Source organism: Schistosoma haematobium, chromosome ZW (assembly GCF_000699445.3).
Source record: "Schistosoma haematobium chromosome ZW, whole genome shotgun sequence".
NCBI lineage: Eukaryota > Metazoa > Platyhelminthes > Trematoda > Strigeidida > Schistosomatidae > Schistosoma > Schistosoma haematobium.
In genome coordinates, this window is record NC_067195.1 from 85,195,000 (window position 1) to 85,219,482 (window position 24,483).

Here is a 24,483-nt window from a genome sequence, read left to right on the forward strand (position 1 = left end):
ATACTACTAATGTACCGTACTTTAGACCAATGAAATACTATTATCTAGCCACCGTGCACTGCATATATAGACCATAGCTACTCGTCTCAGCATCAGTCGTATCTGTATAAATTGTATATAAATAAATTTGGACCATTTTATTTTGTTCTAGACTTATCATCCAAGACAAAATCCCTTATCACAAATCCCATATTTTCAGGCACTATTTTAAAAAAGTTGATCAGATCAATTTTAATAAAACCATATTCCTTTATCCTTGATACTAATATGAATCATTTTACACCAAAATAAACCAAACATAGATTACCTTATGTTAAACCTTGATCGTATCCAGCAACTGAGTTCTGGACGTGCGTTTTGTTCTATTTGAGACTTCAACTAAACGTACCTGCATTTTCCAATGTTGATGTTCACAATGAAACCCGAAACTTTCTCTTAAAATCCCACCGGGCTGTCTACTTGAATACCTTATTTTTGTTTATTATAACATTGAATGTTTCTGTGTTATGAATTCCCCTTAAACTTATTAAAAGTCAATTTCATTTTTATCGATTTCGTTATTGATGCTTGATATACGTTTGTTACATTTCTTTTGTGTATATATTTCTAGGTTACTGAACTTGCTCCACTTCGCTCTCTACTAGAATGCTTACGTGAATCTGAATTAAGATCCAGTTTCTCTGTTCCTGTTTTGTATAAATTCTCAATACAGATTGCTCGAGGAATGAGTTATTTAGAAGAATGTGGTCTAGTACATCGTGATTTGGCGGCTAGAAATGTTCTAGTATTTTCAAAAGATATTGTAAGCAATACAAAAACCGAACTATTCAATTGCTATTATCATTATTATTATTATTATCCAAATAGTAAGAATAATAATCGTCTATTCACCATTAATCAGTTTGTAGATGGATTTAACCAAGACAGAAGACAGACAATAAAACATCAAGTAACATTGGATAAGAATCACACTATGCTACTAAATTTAATTGAGGTTGGGAAGTGTGAACCTTCATATTTTGATTCATTGATTCAACTGGAATCATGAAGGAAAGGTTATATGTTTGATTCCGTGTAAAGTTTTGGAAGTCAGTCAGTCAGCCAGCCAGCTACAACATAGGACAATGTACATATATGCATCGGTCCAAAATGCCATACCTCGTTAGCACAGCAAGATGAACACCAAATTCATAGAAGTAGTTAGTTCAATGGTGGTAATATATAAAAGAGAGATTGCATATAAGGATATAGTATAGGAAGAAAGAATTATTCCGTAGAAAGAAAGACATGAAGGGATTATAATCTCATAGTTTAAAGCAAGACCGAAAGTGTATACACCTACTCCATTGTGGAATTACATTTTCACTAGGTCTTAAAGTAAATTTGAACAATCATTCGATTCCGCCACTTGAGTTTTATGGCTCATCAGCTAGTAGCATTTCTTAAACTAACAAAAAGGATTTTTTTTGTTGAGTATCCTGATTATGTTATGTCAGTTTCTTCCTCTTAACTTCATAAGATTTTAGCGGACATTGAATATTGGGTCTATTTTCAATGGTTTTACACTAAATTCTTCTAAATATCGAATAAATAACTTTAGCTTAAAATGTTAATCTCTAAACATCCTGGTGTGTTCGTATGACTTCTGTACCGTTAGAGATTCTGCAACAAAATCTGTCATATTTCATTTATGCTGATGTAGGTTTTACTAGTAATCTCTCTTGGTCTTTACATATTTTGTCAATATTGAAGGACGTTTTTTGTCTGACTTACTATTTAAAGAGGCTACATGTTTTTGGCCCTTACTCTATACTATTACAATTTGTATATTCACATTTGTTATCCTTTATTCTATTCTGTTCTCCATTATCGTTTCCTGAATATTTAAGAGAAATTTCTCTGGATGACGTATAGTATTGAGGTAACTAGTGAATCTTTTGATATCATTGTGAATATGGCTGTAGATAAACATTTGAAATCTTTCAAACTGGCAAGTTTTATTTTGTAAGATACAAAAACCATCTGTATTTTTGCACTTTTCATCTGAAATGTTGAGCTTCTCTACACACTAACATTTGTGGATCACTCCAAATGGTTGGAACAAAATCTTTAATAAAAAATAACTTCATTATTTAGCACTCACCTACTAGCTGAGCAGAAAAATGACTAAAATTGTTGGTTACAACATACCTATTAGACCTTTTTCGGTTGAACAACCGGTTGTTATCACTAGTCTTCATACTTAAAAAATGGATGTAGTTCAGAGGTGACCAAAACGTAGTGGTGTAGTGAACAAAGACTTGGTGGATGTTATAATTTCTCTTATTACGACTCAGCTATTGCTATCGCTTAGTTTTCTTGGATACTACTTCACTCGACAAGTCCTCAAATCAGAACACGGTTGAACAGGAAAGAAATTATATTCCAAATAACAAGGGCAGATGAAAGTAGGAAGCACAATAAGGAAAACGTTAGTATGTTTATAGTTTTTACACAAGTAGGTCCTAGAGTCTTCTCCAAGTATGCACTAGCGCTGATTGGATGAGAAATAGCAAATCAGCGTGCGCCAACACAATTCTGCACGGAATATGCTTTGATCCAATCTATATTTTGCTAACAGTGGGAAAAACCGATTTGTTGTTTTGCTCAAAATTACAGAGTGTGTTTGTAAAATATGAAAATCATGCATTAAATACATAATTTGCACATCTTTGTGTTGCCCTTTACAAACTACATTATTCCTTTAATTCCATTGTTATTTCGATTTCTCTCCGGTTCACTTCCTTTTCTCTTCATTTTAATCTTCTGCTGTCAGCCATTCCACTTCCGGTTGGTGCTACATACTACTTATATCTGTCAGCATTGGTGGCATACACCATAGTGGTAGTGGTGGACTTCCTCTCCTTTTATTATCTTCCATAGACAATACTAATATCAAATCTGTTGGCATAAAGTGAAACACTTGATCATACTACTAGGTAATCAACTTTTTCCAAGTTGTACAAGACTGATACCTGCTGGTCCTTTATTATTACTTGTTTGCTGTCCTAAAACTGAAACAATTCAGTAACTTAAGACGCTATTAGATATAACTCAGAATAAAAACTAGCAACAATCCTACATCATAAAAATTAGAGGAACCTCTTTAACTAAAGCCCCCAAATGCCTTGGTATGTCCGAGAGTGGGGTGGCCCCCTCCCTCTCGAAATGCTCTCACACGGCCACGCGTATACAGCCTCTGCCAGGAAAGTCCTACTCACTGCCTTCTCGTGGCATTACTGTTGTTTACGAAAATGAGACGACGAAAAGCGAATGTCCGGCGCTTTAACCGGATCAAAAACCAAATCAATGCTGCACATGGGCTCCAGTATCCTGAGTGAACAAATGGCGTATGAACCTATTGTTGGTCACTGGCTACCATGGGACTGCATCTCCTTACGATGCTCCACTGCCTTGTGGATCAGACCTTTAGGTCGAAGGCTCCGAGTGTGGCCCCCTAAGAAAACCACCTGCTTCGGTTTGGCCACCCGGGCAGTATCACAACCCTCACACATATCGAATGAGATTTGTGTGGCGCATATGTATTTGGTGCCTCCTTGTACCAATATCTATGTGTTAAAATAAATAAATAAATAGATAACAAGTTCAATAAAGTGTATACATATAAACTACTTATAAAATATTCCTTTATTGACAAAAATTAATCTCAATTAAGAATTTTCGTCTAAATTTAGGCGCCGAATCGATATGAGATATTAAAGAGAAAGAATGTATTTCCTTAAAAAAAAAAGAACTTGAACTAGATTGCCAAGTGAAATGTAGAATTCACTTCAAATTCATTGATTGAGATTTTACAAATACAACATTCTTCCTCTTTAAAATTAATCTTAATATTTTTTTTAGTAAGATCATTTAAAAAGTAAACTAACAAGAAAAGACAGTAATATCCATTAATATATATGAATGAATGAAAATGATCCTTCTACTGTGTCGGTTTTATATACGTAGATGTTAGATGATCCATAGTATGTCGGTCACTTGACCTTTTTATGGGTAATTTTTGTGTTAGCTCCGTACTTGTTGAGACCTTACCGCCGGAGACGGATATCCGTGAGATAAGGTGAGGTGTGCGTTTTTAGGGTCAACCTTTTCTAACCCCACCCCTCCTTCTAAAAAGGCAACATCGCTGTAGATGCTGGTTGTCCGTGGGAAACACCTTACTGCTGTCACACCTCTGTACAGTCAGCAGTACGACTTCGCCTTCGGACCTTGGGTTTGTTGCTTTTAGTCTTACCGCTCTTCAACCGACCTGTCTCACATGGTAGGACCTTGAGGAACAGTTGTTCTAGCCAGTATAGCTCGGTTGCTTTATCACGATAGGCAAGCCCGACCATCACGTCAAGGTAGCAACAACGGTCGGGAGTATGTATTATATACAAATATATATACTGGAATTAGGTCATTTGTCTGTCGAATGAGGCTTTCAAACTGTATTTTAGCGTTGAGTTCATTAATATTATTAGACGTACTACAAAATTTAGGACCAAGGGGACGAAGTATCTCATTACGTTCACACACATTATTTGATTTGTCAGAAGATCAACGTTTCAAATTCAAAGATTACATTGATATTTTTAGAAAAAATCGTAATGAAGATGTGATCTTGAAATTAATGAAAAGTTTCCCGAATCTCCAGAGAAATATGTTTTCAATTACTCTAGCATAACATTATCGACTATTCAGCTACAAGAATTATCCCTTGGTCCTAATATATATATATATATATATATATATATATATATATATATATATATATAAAGAGGAGGCAATGGCTTGATAAGAAATTCAATAATCGAACACCTTGTGAACACAGGTCACTCAATCAAGACAGACTCTGTTCAAAGTCATCTACAAGGTTAGTTGAACTCTTCCAAAGACAATTAGACTGTGTCTTCTTTGCACTGCTGAAGCATTATCCATATATCTGGAAAAATCGGAATTGTGTGTGCGTAAGAGGCTAGTACAACCTCTTCTTTTACCATGGTCTTAATGTCTTATAATTTTTTTCTCTTTTTCATACTCTTCTTCCTTTACGGACATCTGCTTCACCTTCCATCTTCCCCTCAAATACTCTATCCCTCAACTGGTTTATTTTTGTTTCCACGATCATTCTGATTACATTTAATTTCAATTTCAACATTTTATCTTATCATGCTGAACCATCCTTTCCCGATGATGATTTCCCTATATTTTTTTATGAATACTTAAGCCATTAACAATCAAACGATTATTAAACTTTCCTTGTTTTATAGAAAAAGTTTTCTTTAATACTTTTATTTATTTTACCTCACTGTTACCATGTCTAACAGAAGTTTATTATTAGTATTATTATCATCCTGTAAAAATAAGTATATATATTTGCGATTGTACAGCTTTGAAAATGAATTCACCGGAAAGGGGGAGAACTCTTCACTGAACTAATCTTTCTTATTTAATGTCTTAATAGGTGTATTCCGTTTAGCAAATGGATTTGTTTAATCCAATGTTTTTCTTTTATATAACATTATAAAAAAGACAAATGTTTCATTTAAATTCACTAGGTGTTGTTTGCTTGTATCCTTTCCATTGTTGTTTAGGACTGTAATTGATCAGTCTCTTGTTGGCTATATGTGCATACTGTGCGGATAGCCTCGATATTGCTTTAAGTCACAAGCTTTATAAGCAAAGATGGATATATATATATATATATATATATATATATATATATATTTAAAACAATACATTTTGAAATTCCATTTGGAATATGTACAAAATTGAGTTTACGTGTGTATTTATATATATATGTGTGTGTTTGTGTCTGCTACAACCCCTTAACTTTTAAAGAGGAAGAATGTATTTGTAAAATCTCATTAAATGAATTGGAAGTAAATCCAACGTATTGCTTGACAATCTTGTCCGAGATTTTCTTTTCGACAAATACATAAATGAAATAAATATTTATATGAAAATGATAATTTAACAATATGAAAGGTGTAATTCTTTGTTTCAATTGACTATGTTATCTATTTATGGGATTTTAGTTAGTCAAATAGATTTAGTTACTCGAAATGAAGTCCTGCGTTACAGGTTTGGGCAGTTGGTTTGTACCACCAGTCATTTTAGAGAATTATATGGCTTTTAGTTAGCTTTTAGTAACTGAATATAGATGATGGTTATGGTATATCACAAACCGATTGAAATTGGAAATGTAGACTGTTTGATGGTAGGCAACTGAAGTAGCCGAAATGTTAACGTATTCTCTGCGATGCTTGATGATTCGTGGTTCAATGCCTGTCAGCGTTGTAGATGCATACTGTTGAATAGTTGGATACTAAAACGAAATAATTGTTCAATGTCTTCTGGTTTGCAATGATGTTCTAACTGAGTTCAGTCCGTCGAGGAAAAAGAACTTATCAGTGTATACAGAATTGTTAAATTGGATTCCTATTCTTTTAATAAATTCATATTCTGCATTACTGATACCGCTTTCTGTATTAAAGTCCCTAAAGATGTAATGGGAAGTCTTAACTTGAGGCGCCAAGTATTGATCAATATACTGGCTATCGAGTTATATCAGTCGTTTACCACTGACTGATTATTAAGTAGTGTTCAATTTCATATTAGTCTAGTACCTAGTGCTAATTGAGTTCTGTCTATCAATGTGCAATCTGCTAGCTAACATAGAATCTATATCAAGTAGGATGTCCTACCAACTACTTCCAATCATTTCATATCAATTGTTTAGTAGTCCTATACATTTACATTTGGAAATAACTAAATTTGATAGTCATGATTCCGATTGTTGATTAATCCAGTGAATTTGTGGACTACAGAATTCTTAAGTTTAGACTACTTTCTAATTATCATTATACGGTTGTGGAGATTATTAAGTTTTTGGTGTTAGACCACCACTGAAAACCTGGAAGCACTAGACGACCGTTTCGTCCTATTGTGGGACTCCACAGCAGTGCGCATCCACGATCTCGCTCGCGGGATTCTAATTTTCGTAATATTTCTTAAACTCATAATCGAACATTAAATTAATCCATCATTGTTCGAATTGATCATTTCAGTGCCTAAATATTTCTTTGCTCTTTTATTTTCTTTCTACAGGTAAAAATTAGCGATTTCGGTATGAGTCGTGCTCTTCAACTAGGCAAATCATATTACCAATCAAATTTCAATGTTAATCTTAAACTTCCAATTGCATGGTGTGCACCAGAATGTATACATGATTTATTATTTACTATACATTCAGATATATGGGCTTATGGTATTACATTATGGGAGATATTCACTTATGGATTTACACCATGGGCTGGTCTTACCGGTCGACAAATATTAGAAATGATCGATGCACCACGTTTTGGTCGGTTAGATCAACCAGATGCATGTCCAGATCCAATTTACGATGCTGTGATGCGAGCATGTTGGGCACATGAACCAAAAGCTAGACCAACATTTGCTCAATTACTAGGTAAATTATTTTTCAGAGGTTTTGTGGAGTCTACTTTAATTTTCCTGTTTTTATAGGTTGTACTCGTTACAGATTGATATCACTAGTAATTTACTGTAAGATATTCTTAACGTTCAGATGTATCGAGATTTAAACAGTTGTCACTATTGTTAGTAATTGATCGTTGTACTGTGTATATCCCAAATTTATTGGAATTGGAATTGTTGCAATGGATGCAGATCCTGCGGTCCCAGTGGCTAAACATTCGCCGCGATATTCGTAGTTTCTGGGTTTAACTCATGGTATCAGCCATGAGTTCGCACTCCTGAAGAGTTCCAAACTCGGACGAAACAGCTATCCAGTCTTCTCTGATATCCATTGCTACCCTACCTGAAATCAATCTGTGACTAGTACTACCTACATATTAGGCGAATTGTTCTTCATTAAAAAAGTTTTATCAAATTCGTTTCTCTCTGTTTCCTATGCGATCAAATTTTAGTATGTTACGTTCTATTACTACTTTAATGCTATGGGTTATCAGTATTTGCTCTTTTCTTCGGTAACTGTTGTTCAAACCGAACTGAGAGAAGCAGAATTTAAATACTCTAATTATTGTATTTAGCTAGACATATCACTTTTCTCAGTCCTTCTCCGATTATTGCCACTTTATAATGAATAGTATTCTCATTAATAAAGACTTAGGAAATTAAGGTTATCACAGCAACGGTAGGAGAGTGGGATGCAATGGCTTAGACGTTAGGTCGTTCAGCTCCCAACCATTAGTTCTCAGGTTTAAGTTCCATCTCAGTTACTTTAAGATAGAGAACTGAGTAATATCGCTAAGTGCGTGGTTGAAAGCTGACAACATAAATCCGTACTTAGTAGATGAATAAGTGATAGTAGGAAAAAACAAATTTCTCGAGCCTTTTTCGGGACTCGTAAGATCAGGTCGTAATTATGGGAGTGCAGTTGTATTGATCCAATCCAGGTATCGATTAATTTGTCTAGACATTATCTAGTACTTGTGACATGATTATTGTGAGATAACAGCTGAGAATAAAAATTAGCGATTATTAGTCTAGAATGTAGTTCTCCTGTGCTCTTTCACATGATAACCAGAATAGAACACTACACATTATTAGGGACTGATGGTAAGTCAGTTGATGAGGTTGTAGATCTTCATCGACTGAGATGGTGGGGTCACGTGTTACGTATGTCTGAACACCGACTACAATGACGTGCAATGCTAACCGGTGTTGGGGATGATTGGAAGAAAGTTAGGGGCGGCTAAACCAAAACGTGTTATCAGTCATTGAAGTCACTAACTTCTGGTCTGAGCCATGTTGGTAGATGCAGATTACTTGGTTGGGGTCCCTGTGACTATCGTAACCAGTGTTTGGAGATTCTGGGTGACATGGCTCAGAATCTGTCACAACGGCATAGGTGTATACACTTTCGGTCTTTCTTTAAACTATGAGATTAAAATCGCTTCATATCTTTCATTCTACCAAATAATTCTTCCTTGCTATACTATATCCTTATATGCAATGTTTCTTTTATATATTACCACCATTGAATTAAATACTATGAATTTGGTGTTCATGTTGTTGTGCTAATGAGGTGTGGCAACTTGGACCAATGCATATATGTGCCTGATCTTACATTGTAGCTGACTAAATGACTGAGAACACTACACAGTAAACAGGTACTCCTCGTTTATGCAGTTCATATTCATGACTCAACTCACACAAAAAATTTAGAGTTGAATGCTCACCACATATCAACATAATTAAAATGCTTCAATATGAGCATAATTAAACCTTAACTGGAATAGAACTGAGTAATATGTTTATAATAAAATAACAGTAACTTAAATAAGTTACATCATAGAAAAGCTTACAACTAAGAGGTTACAAAAATCTAATGATGATAATAATAATAAGTATTTAATAATAATACAGCAAAAGTATATAAACAGTAATTTTAGGTAGAATAGTTTTTAAAGTTCAATTTTATTCAGTATTTATCTCGTTATAACAACAATAGATCAATCAATCAACAATAGAGTGAAAAGTTATATTAAATAGTAGGAAAACAAGTGATATGAAATAATCAAAAAAACAATGTCATTATGGGATTACCCATACGCGAATAATGCAACCATCTAATGATGCTCCTAGGTTTCCAATGTTCGTCTAACTTAGATCAGTTCATGGTGTATAACATGTAGTCCTTGTGTAGTTCTTTTTGTTTTAAAGTTACTTACTTACGCCTGTTACTCTTCGTGAAGGAGCATAGGCCGCTCACCAGTATTCTCCATCCAACCCTGTCCTGGGCATTATGCTAATTATAAAGGAAAGTATATTGGGAACTGACGAATCAAATGTCCTTAATCCATTTATTCTTTATACATTTTTTTCTGGTTGTAAGCTTTCGTTTAACCTTAACCTAGAAACCTTCCTCAAATTAATGTAACATTATTATAGACTTGTTGTTCAGTTTTGTTTTATTTATGGTGTAATCATGTAGAAATTGTATATTCCTATTAGTACTAGTATGAAGTTAACCAATTGATCTATACTGTCGGACATGTTTTAAGTTCTGTACTGAATTATAGAAGTTTCTATGTCTGTTGTGTTCTTGTTGTATTTGGGCTATCAAACGAAAAGATATAAGAAGTTGCATCATAGACCAATAGCCTTTATGTCTTGATGATCCCGGTCATTGTCTTACTATCATTGAGTTTATTAACCAGAATATGTTCATTGGCTACTTGAATGTCATCGGTCCTATACGTGCAATTTAGGCGAAATAAACAGACTAGATAATACAATTACTTCTGCAATAACGGTCTCATCATATGGTCATCAAAACAATTTGTTCCTTTCCCCGTTACATCACATCATGTTGTTATAGCATTCATATATACAAATGATACCGTTTATTATTCCAATATTCAACAGATCGATTCCAGAAACTTCCATTTTTCTTTTCTACATTAATCAATCAATATTTGTTATCCTACTGTTTTGTTTATAAGTATATATATATAGAAGTAGGGTAGATTAGTCACCTTGTGTAAACAAAATATCTATTTCTAATGGATTATTATGTTAAGTATTAACTGATTAAGAAAAGGGTTTTGTTATTGGTGTGTGTGTGTGGGGGAAATATATCTACATAATATGGCAAATAGTTAAAAAAGTTATTTACATTGGGGGAATTGCACTTTCATAGTGTGTATGACAAATTAATATTTTCAGAAAGGGTTTTGTGGAGATCTTAGTGATTGCACATTTGAATTCATGAGTCAATTGAAGCTAGATCACTATGGAAAACCTGTAAGCACCGGACGGCTGTTTTTTTCTAGTATGAGTCTCCTCAGCAGGGCGTATCCACGATCCCACCCCGTGGCCAGTAGTGTTCAACTAGGTCTGTTGTGAGATAGTAACTCACTGAAGACAATGGTGGATGTGTGGCTCGATTTCGTGGATTGGTTGAAGTTAGACATTAACACCATTGGATGCTGGTCGGTTCAGTTTTCTGGAGGCTAAGCGTTCACTTGCGAGACTGATAGGTCTTGAGTTCGAATTTTGCGAGGCGCTATCGTGGATGCGCATTGCTGAGGAGTCCCATACTGGGACGAAGCGGTTGTACACTGTTTCCATGTTTTCCATGGTGATCTAGCTTCAATTGACTCATGAATTCAACTATAAAATTACTAAAATCTTCATAAAATCCCCTTCTGATATTAATCTGATGTGTACAGTTTACAGTAATCCCCTCTTGTTCTCCTCCAAAAGACAGAGGAGAAAAAACATATATACCTCATTTTTGTATGCTTACATTACACTTTAAAAGAGTTGTTAACTCGAACTGAATAGGGATAGAGTTATGTTGATATACAGTGAAGTTTCATGATAAAATCGATGGAATTTCCAATGACTATCATAAATATGTTTATGGTTTGAAGCGAGTCTTGGATAATTCATATTAAATCAAATCATGAATTAACTTTAACAACTCAGCTCACACTCTATTTAGGTATTTTAAAAGTAATTTTCATCATAAACTTATGTCATATAAAGAAGTTTTGGGAATATATAAAAATTAAACAGTTTTCTACTTAGTTCTTGGGGTTCCTGAACAACTTACAATCTTTTCCCTCCCCTCCCCCACACACCGATGGGTTTGATACTAGGAGCTACAGATTTCATGGGGAACACAATATCTTTCAATTGTTAAATTGAGTTGTAATGTAAACATTCATAAATTTCATGTGATTCCATAATTATCACTTTTATTCTAACATGGTAATACGTGTTTTAATGTAGTTGAGAATTTTCGTTCACCTAAGAATTCCTTCTTGGCCTTATTCACTGACATTTCTCATCTGTTATCGTTTTGGTGTTCTTTAAGTTGAGCGGCTGGTATCAAGTGACTAATTTTCCTAATTTTTTGCTCAGATAGAAGCTTATAGATGTAGGAAAAATTAAAACTTGTTCAAATTACAATATACGACATTATGAGATAATCTCAGTAATTAAGGAAACACATATACTCAACTAAAAGGATTTTTTAAGAGTTAGACTAATTCGTAGTTTACGGATTGACCTCAGTTGGAATACCAGTGAAAAACAGATTATTCAAAAACGAAGAATATTTGAGCGAACAATTGTTTTCAATAACTTCATCATCAGGCTCTACAGTTATAAGTCCATAATTATAATATTTTACAAAGGCCAAAAATAAGGCATGTTTTAATGAGTTTGACAATGTTATGTGTTAAAAATGGTGAACGTTTGCATCTGTTACGATATATATATATCGTAACAGATGCAAACGTTCACCATTTTTAACACATAACATTGTCAAACTCATTAAAACATGCCTTATTTTTGGCCTTTGTAAAATATTATAATTATGGACTTATAACTGTAGAGCCTGATGATGAAGTTATTGAAAACAATTGTTCGCTCAAATATTCTTCGTTTTTGAATATTCTATGGGGATTTTTAAACGGCTGAAAAACAGATTAGTCATCAAGCGTTTCACCCTTTCGTGAGATCCCTTAACCACGTTCTTTCAAGACCTTACCAGGGTTCGAACCCAGGATTACTGAGTTTCGTAGTGAGCTTTTTATTGCAAACTGACTGAAGATGAAATATGGACAGTTATGTGCTTAGTCAATACCCTGAATTCAATGCAACTTAATGATACTAAGTTTGACACCAGGTGAGGTCGTGGGTTCAGAGGGTCAGAGAGTCCCATGCTTGGATGGGACAGTTGTTTAGTGCTCCCTATTTTTTGTGGTACTCTGAACGGCCAATCCATAATAACCTCCACTTGAGGTAAATATATAACATGAGTATCTTAAGTATATGAGATTAATTAAAATAACATACACTCCAAGTTTTAATTATTTCGTCGCTTATTTTTTGCACTTCCTCATCATTTTTCTTCCTTCTGACTAATAAAACTGTTGTTTATTACTATTTATTGTGTTATTGTCTTTGTCCATATTGCTCTCAAAATGTACCAAATGTGTGATTCGATGCACTACTGCTGCTACCACTATTGTACAAAATTATTAATTGCTTTCATTCAGTATTATATAATTGAGCTTCAAATATCACTATACTGTATAGCAAATAGATAACCCCTAATTCACTGTAGATATAACTAACATGATAGTAAGTTCTAACCTTAGCAAACACTAGTTACTTGACTGTTTGACAGTTTACAAACTTTTAGGTTGTATTTATCGTAGATTGATGTCAATTAAAGTACCGTTGAAAACCAGGTAGCACTGAACAGTTGCTTTGTCATAGCTTAGATGTCTTCAACAGTACGCACCCATGAATCTGTCAGCGATCGAACCCAGGACTTTCAGGTGTCGCATCGGACGTTTAATCACTAAAACCACTAGATTGACGTCCAATGGTAAAACTCTATCTTCAATCAATTCACGATATGGTACAAAAACATAATATATTGTTATTAAGCTTTACAGCATTAGGGATTCCAGCTAATTAATTAATTTCTAATTACAGATTACTTTTGGAAAACTACGATTCGTTGCATTCATCAAAATATCTACATTAATATCGCTAGCGACTGGTTTATTTAAATCTGAATTTCATTTTTAAATAATGCACATGTAATATCTTTTCTACGTACTGCTCACTCGGCATACCATCAAGGTTCATGGGAAACCTTAGTAAAATTGATTTCTCAATTCTGATGTATACTACGGTTGGCAGTCATAAATTCCTCTCATTTTTCATATATAATCTATAAATGGAATGAAGATGCAACTCGGTTCATCCATCTGATAATTAGTCTATCAATTGAGATATGAGAAATTAAGATACCATGGCAACACAACGTCTACTTACAATAATAGATTCACGTAAATATATGAGTAATCAAATGACCTAAATACTGTCAACGTGGGCGTTGACTGTTACTCAGTTTGTAGTTCATTTTGGTTAGTTTTTGCTCATTCTTACCCTCGCCACCCCAGTATTCTTGTACTGATTCATCGTATGTAGCCTTGGTGTGTCGTTAATTAAAAAAAATCCTATCTAACCTGTTCAATATAGTTTTACTTATACTTAAAAGTACTACAGATAAAAACTGTTTATCAAAGGTAATGGTAATTGATTGATTATGATTGAATCTTCAGTTTCAATTGTTGATTAATAACTGATGAAATGACTTATTCATCATGGAAACTGATCACTTTACTTCAGTTTAGTTTATGAATAGTTAGACAGACATACAGACAAACAAACAATGAAAAATAGTGATCAGAAAGGAACAAATGAATATTTTATCATAGAATATTTGAAATTCTGAGCAAAACAAAGAGAGATTGTGTTAAGAACCATTTTAATAAACTTTGGATCGTATTATTTGGACTTGGTTATAATTCTTAACGACATCAGTTAAAAGCATTTGACAACTTGGTTTCCAGAAAACTGCTACTGAGAATCTGTAATAGTCCTATTCATTCCATACTTCCCTCTAAACTCTTATACTTAATATAATATTTTCAATCATTGATTTTTTTATCTTGTTCATTTTACCCTGTCACTATTTGAATATGACCTTTGTCAAGTTAAACCGATGTATACTTGTCATAAGCTTTACATTGTCTATTATTAACTGAATGAATACTTTGCGCTTAGAAGATAACTTCTTAATTTTTCATTGGTTAATTAAAGGAATTGTAGGATTCTCTCAACAGTCTGTGTTAGTCATGGTAACATCGCACAGACGCAATGATCCTTTATCCACCCTTAAATGTTAATATTCAATATTCCTTCTTACTCATATCTTTTTATTCTTACCTTTCAAACCATATTTTCAACCTTCAATCTTTTTCACTTCTGTTACTACTGTAGTTATTTCTGCTCCCTTACTACTCATCTCGTTAATTTCCTTCAGTCTTGGTATTATGGCATGATCATTTAAGCCAACACACATTAGTCTCAGGTTTTTTGTTGATTATAACTGACTGAATGTATGTCTTATGTTTTGTGTCTCTTCAAATACAATTCTATGAATAAAGAATATTCTTTCCAATAATTTCTCATTAGGTTCTACAACTATCTTATATCCAAATGATGATCAGGTTTAGGGCGAAGTACATTTAAAATTAATAACATGAATCAAAGATTGTTTGTCATATAAAATAACATGATATTAATCTGCATATATTTACTAGTGACTGGCTTCAAGAGATATTTCCTGGAGTTCTAGTGAGAAGCAGTGACTAGTGGAGTTCAACTGGGTCTGTTGTGAAATAGTAACTCACTGAAGACAATGGTGGATGTGTGGCTCAATTTCGTGGATTAATTGGAGTTAGACATTAACACCGTTGGATGTTGGTCGGCTCAGTAGTCTAGAGGTTAAGCGTTTGCGCGCGAGACTGATAGATCCCGAGTTCGAATCCCGCGGGGCGGGATCGTTGGCCAAGGTAATAGGAGCGGTTGGACATGCTTCTTGTGTACTCAAAGCTCTGGCTTTTTAATCCGAATAGCAATTGCTTCAGCCATCTGTAGGATTTCCAGTTTAACAGATTTAGGTAGATTATTTCTGTTAACACGATATATTATTGTGAAAGATTGTTTCATTTTGGCTGTATGGTCTGTTTGAAGTAAGTTAGCTAAAACGTAATTGCTAACAGTTTTAACTACACCTTTGCTTAAACACATTGTCAGGTGCTCACGAGCACGAATGTACAAATACCTAGAACACCTGTCAATATAACTTGCTCCATAGAGGCAGTTAAATTGACAGATACAGAAAAAATACTTGATGTATTTTATTTGTTAGTTGTCTGCTCCAGTACCTAGTGTTTACCGTTAACAGTGAAGTAGTCGAGAACATTCAAAATTTCGCTTATATTCCAGTACTTATTCGATCATGCATTTAATATAATATCAATATTTAGAATTTAAAAAATCCAATCACTTTTATTTATTACTTCAGTCAATAAGACTCGTATCTCTTTCTTTAACTGAAAAGAAACAAATACTTAATTAATCTATCTTCTCCCGAATATAAACATTAATTTAAATTCAGTCAGTCAGTCAGTAACAACGTAGAACTTCGTACGTACGTACATCAGTTCGAGTTGCCACACCACGTTAGCACAAAGATGCAGTGGTCGATTCAAATCCCGTTGTGGTAGAGGTAATAAGAGTATAAGCAGTAATCAGCAAAATTAGTGTTTGGAGATGTTATTTAAAGAGTATAATACAGTGAAATAAATTTGGGAAGAGAAAAAAAGACAAGGAGGAATAAGGAGATCAAAATTTGGGAGAACACAAAGAGTGTATACACCTGCGCCATTCAAACGATTTTGAGCCATGTCGTGAGGAGGGTTAGTCATGGAGATAAGAGAAGTATTAGGAGGTGTAGAAAGGATTTGAATGTGACCAACTTGGTCTCGTGTGTTGTTACGGGCATGAGGGCTGGTGTCGCTTCCCGGCTGCCCACACCGTGGAAGGGTATTTCTTGAGGAACCTGCAAAGGAAATTGGATTAGTGTTGGTCTTGACGACCTGGGAGCGTGACCGCAGAGCCCAAGGGACAACTACTTGAGGCCGGTCGCGCACGGCCTTTTCGTGGAAGGTTTTTAATATGTTAGCTCCGTTCTTCAAAGGGCCTTACCGCCGGATACGGAAATCCGTGAGGTAAAGTGAGGTGTGACATTTTTAGGGTCGACGGTTTCTAACCCCTTTCTTCCTTGTTAGAAGTCAACATTACTGCGGATGCTGGTTATCCGAGAGAAACACCTTACTGCTGTCACACCCCTCTACAGTTAGCAGTACGACTTCGCCCTTAAACCTTGAGTTGCTGCTTTTAGTCTTAACGTTCTCCAATCGACCTGCCTGGCATGGTAGAACCTACAGGAACAGTTGTTCCAGCCAATATAGCTCGGTTGGGTCATCACGATAGGCAAGCCCGACCACCGCGTCAAAGTAGCAGCTTCGGTCGGGAATTTAAATTCACTTGGTATTGTTTACTTGAATCCTCCCATCGGTGTTTAGGACTGCATTCGATCAGTCTCTTATTAGCATATGTACATACTGTGCGTATTGCCTTAATTTACAAGCATTCTAAGCAAAGATGGATAGTGGCTAACAATGGAATACAGGACGCGCTTTTCGTCCTATTTGGGACTCGTCAGCTGGATGTACTTGCATTTCAGAGTTGATGTTCATTTTGGGACTCGAACCCTGTACCGTCCGCTTCAAACATCAACGCAGTATCCACTTAGCTACGGAGTCCTGATGGCTAAACATTAATTATTCATCAATTATTCTAGTATTATTGTTTGTTTATTTTGCAATTTATATTGTGTTTTCGCTTTCTAAAGATTATGCTCTTTTTTTTGTACATACATGTAAACGTATATGATTTGTGTAGAAAATTCAACTAATTCATGTTCTCACTTTTTACTTTATTCAGTCATACATGTTTATTTAATTTATGCACCTCGTTACAGGATATAAATCTGTTATCACTAATAGAAAAATAATCTGATTGAAGGTTTAAAATGATAGCCTGTTATAAAAACGTTTATGTTGATCTTGTTAACTGTTTACTTATTTCTATCACACTAGATACAATTGTATATCCATTTATTTGAATATCTTTTTCACCTTAATAATAGTTAGAAAATTGTCTTTATTGTTACCGATACATATGCGGTGTAGGCTACTTATGTCCACAGACATAAGTAGTATGTAACGCTGATCATAAGTGGTTTGCGTGACAGCAGAAGTTTGAGATCTAATTGAAGAGAACGGTAATGTAAACATAAAGTAGTTGTAATAGCAGTGAAGGAACGATGGGGTTTGAGACCATTGATGGAAGATTTGCAAATGAAATATTTAATGTATAGTTGTCGCATTTTATGGAAAAACTCCGTGATTTTGCATTGAATAATAAATTGGTTGTCCCCATCTGAATGTTCGTTCATTACACACGTCCTTAGTTACAGATCTATATGAACCTTTAGAATTAAACTTCATTACTTAACATTATCATACTTGTTACAAATACTTCAACATTTGATTTAAATTCCATATTTAATGGTGCTAATTTATCCACTCTCCTCCTTTGATTTCAATACTTTTGAAGCTGATCTCAATCTTTGATTGGATGTTGTTGTTTTTCCTAACAAAACATTTAAATTGTTTTGGACATTGAACTTTTTACAGTTAATCAATCTATCAACAAATTCCAATCATATTCTTCATTTATCTAGATTAAAGGAATAGACCATGATTGATTCTATTGCATCATCAACCTTATATAAGAGTTTTGTGTTTATAACATTGTTATTTCAAAGAGAATTATAATTTGTAATGTTTAATGGCATAATACGTTAATTTAAATTCAGACAGTATGACTATTAGAAAGTAGCAACTGTAGTTTCAATAATCTAAATAAAATTACTACTTACTTTAATATTCAGTTTACTATAACTATTAATGTATTTGATTCACACATACAGGTATGCTTCCACGTCTTAGTCCTGAAATTTGGATAACCACAAGTGAATATCGTCCTGATACAGATTCAAATTTGGATACAATTAGTACATCAGGTGAAGAATTCCCATATAATCCTGGTTTTCGTCCACATGGAACACGTTCATTAGGTCGTCCATTGTTTATTAGAGCAAATGAAACAGTGTGTATACTTGGCAAAAGGTTTGTTAAGTTTTTTTTTTCTTTTCAATATTTTATCTACTTAGTTATCCATTAAAAGTTACAAGTTTTTGTTCACTTTTCTACTTATGATTATCAAGTAATATTATACTGTCTAAAGGGTAATTGATTTTCATCTGTTACACAATTACAGAACGGTGATTGAATACTTTTCTACAAGATGTTTTATTGTTGTGTCATCCTGTCTGGTTCACAGTTAAACAACTTTTTTTTCTCTTAACGCTATCAAACATGAATTAGTTATCTTTTTATTGATAAATATTCCGATTAAATACCATTTTCTGTTGATTGATTACTAAGTAACGACCAATATTATGTTTGTCTAATTTTTTCAGTGCCCAACAAACATTGTTTGACCGAAGCTTTATACCTGATAAGACTTGTCAGCTAGACGTATCTGGAATCTTTATGGAACTAATGCTCCCCGTGGCATTCAAACTCATACCAACCAGTGACGTAGCTAGAAATGTTATTACTGAGCTATTCGGGTCTCGACTAACCTCCTGTAGCGCTAGTACATTAAATGTAATTAATCACCTATTAGTAGGTAATGTCACTCTTTGTGTGGTCTTTAGTACTAATGGAGTTCTCACTGACAAGTAGGCAACCAGCACGACACCTAACTACAAGGCTTTCTTGCTATTACTACCTTCCGTCACCTTACAAATGTCACTGTTTTGGTTATTTTAATGAATCGGGTTTTTTAAAGCTTCCTGTGAGTATCATGGAGAAAACAAGCACGTATTTTCGTTAAATTTTCATTAGATTTAAGTTATATTCATTATCATATGCATCGTATTAATGTACTATGTTATATATAGTTTTCACATTAACTCTAGAGTAGTGACATACTAAAACAGTATCAATTCGTCATGAGTCTGATTGGTAATTACTTACTTACGCTTGTTACTCCTCGCACAGGAGCATAGACCACCCACTAACACTCCATCCAACACTATAGAAACTTTGAAACTCTGGAGTTTCTGACAGAATTGTCAGCATTATCCGGAACTCATATGACGGACCACAGTGCAAAGTCGTACATAGAGGGCAGCTGACAAATACATTTCAAGTAGGGACCAGAGTCAGACAAGGCTGTCTACTCTCCCCCTTCCTCTTTCTCTGATTGGTAATACGTGAACTATATTTGGAGATATAGCCTTTCCTGCTGCAATCCAATAAATTAAAGTCAATGGTAGTAATAACCATGTGTTTACTAATGACTAACTTTGGAAGAGATTCCTGGAGTTCTAGCGAAAAGCTGTGATCAGTGGAGTTGAATCATGTCGGAAGTGGGATAAGTATCGCTGACAACGTTATTATAAATTTAGTGATGTCAGGAATGTAAACTATTGTATCCCAATGTAGTAGCCTGAAGGATAGGTACTTGCCTCAAGACCCGGAGGTTCTGGATTTTACTACTGGAAAGATGGACAGTTCACTGAGAAATCTCATACTAGAAAAAAATAGTCATTTAATAGCTCTTGTCTTTCTATAGTTATCTAACGAAATATCATTCCGCTAGGCATGAACTAAACATTGAACAGTCTCCTTTGTTATAAAACAACCTATATGTTTATTTATAACATTGTAAATGTTTGATTTACTGTTTCTTATCAAATAGCTTTTGTTTGACTTAATTCTTTCTCTCTTGTAGAAGTAGTAACACATGGAAAGTGGTAAATTTGCGTACGGGACTTGTAGGTTGCATTCCATCGGGAATTTTAAAACCATATAATTCCCCTGGGAATGATTCATTTGTTACCCGCGATCGTCATACGCTAACTACTACTAATAATACTGCCACATCGTCACCAAATACTATGGGGTTAGTAGCGAAAACACGTTTACGTATGAGTCGAAGAGGTTAGTCGAGATAATCACTCTTGTTTATTTTCTCTTCGTTGTTATCAATAACACGAGTTTTATTTTTCCGACTGACGTTGTGTAAAATATATTTTTATCTTTCCAATATAAGCCGAATTTTTCGAAATCATTTTTATTGGTACCACATATATGCGACATGGTTAGTCAATAGAAACATGTGAAATTTACATTTAATTAGATCATAGGTATCTTTTAAACATTAATGATTGTCGTATGAGGTAGAACCATCGTATGATCTGTCTTGTGTTTAGAAAGAAACATTTAGAGAGTAGGTAGATAATAATTTAAACTTTAGGTGACTTCAGTGGTTTCCATGCTTTTAGTCTATAGGAGAATTTTCGAATAACTAAACCTCAGTATCTCACAAATAGCTACATTTTCTGGATAGAATTGGAGAGTGAATATCACTTTTATCACAGCATAATTTATTCAAACTCTTAACACCTCTTAAGACAATTGCTACTATGATTCAAATTGGAGAGCATCTAGTTGTGTGATCTAAATATTTTCGTAAATTTCATCATAAAAAGAATTTTATAGTGATGCATTTGATTTCTAGCTTGCTTTCGTCCCTAATCGAACTCAATTAGATTATCATTGAAAACTAGTAAATACTAGACAGTTTTCTAAAAAGCTTAAATATCCTTAGTTAGGTAGCTGATGGGTTAACGGGTTTACTCTTTCGAAAATTTGTCCAGTACTATTCTGTTTTCCAGTGATACTTCGACTGAGGTTAATCTTTAACGAGAATACCAACTACATCTAATGAGTTTCATTGAAATTATGAATCGATCAAAGTTAAACAACCATCGAAAACCTGGAAGCACTGGACGATCGATTCGTCCTAGTATAGGACTATTCAGCAATGTGTATCCACGACTCTACCGACGGGAATCGAACCCAAGACCCTCGGTCTCGCACGCGAACACAATCTCTAGACCACTGAGCCAGGAGCCGATGGTATACAAGTCTAACTCCAATTAGTTTACAATAATACATGACCATCTATCATTGTCTTCAATGGATACCTTTCTCTAGTGTCAATATTCTCCTTCACTAAAGAAAAAAAGAATGATTTTTGTGATCAATTGTTATTTCAATTTCAATTTAGCTTCATTAACAGATTTGGCTTTACGCAGTGAGTTATCTTCTATGTTTATAGATTTAACGGGAACAGTAATGCGCTTTCTTCTTTTTTTTGCCAAAATTTAATTTTTGTTGCTTTGCATAAAGTAAACTGATTGAAAACAGTTTATACTGAAATTATTTTGCAATGATGATTTATATTAGATAATGCCATTGTATTATCATTGATTGATTGATTGTTTATTCATCTTATTATCATCTATTGGCCAAATATTGCACTATATGAAAAAATAATGACAATGTCACAATGTTCTCGTTTTTGCTAATGGATATTGTGTGTTTATATGTAAATATAAATCTTTTTCACCTAAATATTCTGCCATCTTGATGAGATATAATTGTGAAACGATTTTTTTTTCTTCATCAACCTACTTGGATTTCCCTTTCTTAATACTTCGGATAGACATAAAGAGTTCATCATTTGTGTGTGGGCTGTGATACTGCCCGGGTGCCCAAACCGAAGCAGGTGGTTATCTTAGGGGCCACACCCCGAGCCTTTGACCTAAAGGTCTAACCCACAAGGCAGTGGAGCATCGTAAGTAGATGCAATCCCATGGTAGCCGGTGACCAACGATTGGTTCATACGCCATTTGTTCCGTCAGGATACTGGAGCCCATGTGCAGCATTGATTTGGTTTTTGATCCGGTTAAAGCGCCGGACATTCGCTTTTCGTCCTCTCATTTTCGTAAACAACAGTAATGCCACGAGAAGGCAGTGAGTAGGACTTTCCTGGCAGAGGTTATATACGCGTGGCCGTGTGAGAGTATTTCGAGAGGGAGAGCGGACTCTCTCCACCCTCAGCCGTACCAGGGCATTCAGGGGGCTTCGTGATGTTAGTCTGGCTGTAAAAGGTCGGATCTACAACGCGTCGGTGAGAGCAGTTCTGCTCTATGCTTGTGAAACCTGGCCTCTTCGAGTTGAGGACGTTAGACGACTCTCTGTGTTCGATCGTCGCTGTCTCCGAAGGATTGCTGACATTCAGTGGCAACACCATGTCAGTAATGCAGAAGTTCGGCATCGTGTGTTCGGGCACAGAGATGATAATTCAATTGGTGTCATCATCTTGAAACGCCGACTTCGGTGGCTTGGACGTGTTCTACGAATGTCGTCCCAGAGAATTCCACGTCGTGCATTATTTGCCGACTCTGGGACTGGTTGGAAGAAGCGGAGAGGTGGTCAGTGCATGACATGGTGTCGTGGCATGAAAGAAAGCTGCAAAGGACTGGCTTGTGTTGGTCCTTCACGACTCCCTGGTTGGGGTCTGAGAGATTGTGCTACACAGTGGCTAGAGACGTTATCAGATATGGCTCAGAATAGAAGCCAGTGGCGATCCTGCTGTAACCTTCTTTTACTTTCTTTATAAAAAGTGGTTGTGTCTCCTTTACCTGAAAGATTTCTTCTGATTGTACCTTTTCGTTCCCTCGTTACTACCACACTACCTTACTCCAATCTCTTCGTTATTGTTCTCTTTTTCTTTTGCGCTCCTTAGTTTTTTTTTCTACTTCTCTTCGAATTCTCATTGTTTTGTGTGGCGCATATATATTGGCGCTCTCTTGTACCAATATTCATGTGTTCAAATAAATAAATAAATAATAATACTTCGGATGCCAAGAGATGTCCATCTTCAGTTTGTCTTCAACTAACCCATAAGTTTATTTATTTATTTATTTGAACACATAAATATTGGTATACTTGGGCACCGAATACATATGCGCCACACAAATCTCATTTGGTTTGTATAAGGGTTGTGATACTGCCCAAGTGCCCAGACCGAAGCAGGTGGTTTTATTAGGAGGACACACCCAGAACCTTCGGCCCAAAGGTTTAATTCACAAAGCAGCGGAGCAACGTCAGGACAGGCAGTCTCGTGGTAGCCAGTAACCAATAATTGGTTCATACTTCATTTGTTCGCTCAGGATCCTGGAGCCCATGTGCACCATTGTTTTGAAACCAGGGTTTTCCAACTCCCCTAGGTGGATCCTCCATATCCACCAACCCGAATTAAGCACCGAACATTCACTTTTCGTCCTCTGAATTTCGTAAACAACAGTAATGCCGTGAGAAGGCAGTGAATAGAACTTCCCTGTCAGTAATTGTATGCACATGGTCATGTTAGAGCATTTGGAGAGGAAGAGCTGACTCCCCACCATCGGCCGTAACAGGACATTTGGGGGTAAAGTATTTATCGGAAGTGGAATTCTAACCCATGTCCGCATCGTTGAATGTTATCAGTTATTGCCGCTATTTTTTCCTACTAGTTTATCGCTTTTTCGTTTCTAATGATTCTTACCACTAAGGAGTATTAATGTGCAAAACCATATTTGTATCAATCTCAGCATTTCATCCTATTTGGGACTTGTCAGCTAGATTTACCTGCATCCTAGAGTTGATATTCATGCCGGGATTCAAACAACCAATACAAATGAATTAGTTCATATATTTTAATAATAGTAAATATTTAGAAGTTATTACTAATGATACTTACAAGACTTTATTCCTTCACGAAGAGGTATATATAACATATTAATATTGAAACTTGATTGATACAACAGTCGTTCCACTTTTCCTCTTTTACTATTTACAAATTTTATTTCTGATTATCTGTTTAATGTGAAACTATGTTGTAAACTAACATATGATATGTTAATAGCTTTCTCTCTTAGATATATGATATATCTTGCACATATTATGAATTGACACTTCA

The 24,483-nt window shown here is 35.0% G+C and overlaps 1 protein-coding gene across 2 annotated transcripts in view; it reads left to right on the top strand.

Moving 5' to 3' along the window:
• MS3_00004599 (uncharacterized protein) overlaps window positions 1-24,483 on the top strand; it is a 98,610-nt gene that overhangs the window by 22,200 nt on the left and 51,927 nt on the right. The window contains exons 6-10 of one of the 2 annotated variants that reach the window (XM_051212541.1): window positions 611-802; window positions 7,153-7,516; window positions 18,530-18,728; window positions 20,404-20,612; window positions 21,745-21,771. In XM_051212541.1, the coding sequence (XP_051072726.1) occupies window positions 611-802; window positions 7,153-7,516; window positions 18,530-18,728; window positions 20,404-20,612; window positions 21,745-21,771 (991 nt within the window). The remainder of the gene's footprint in view (window positions 1-610; window positions 803-7,152; window positions 7,517-18,529; window positions 18,729-20,403; window positions 20,613-21,744; window positions 21,772-24,483) is intronic. The other variant, XM_051212540.1, reaches the window with a different exon arrangement.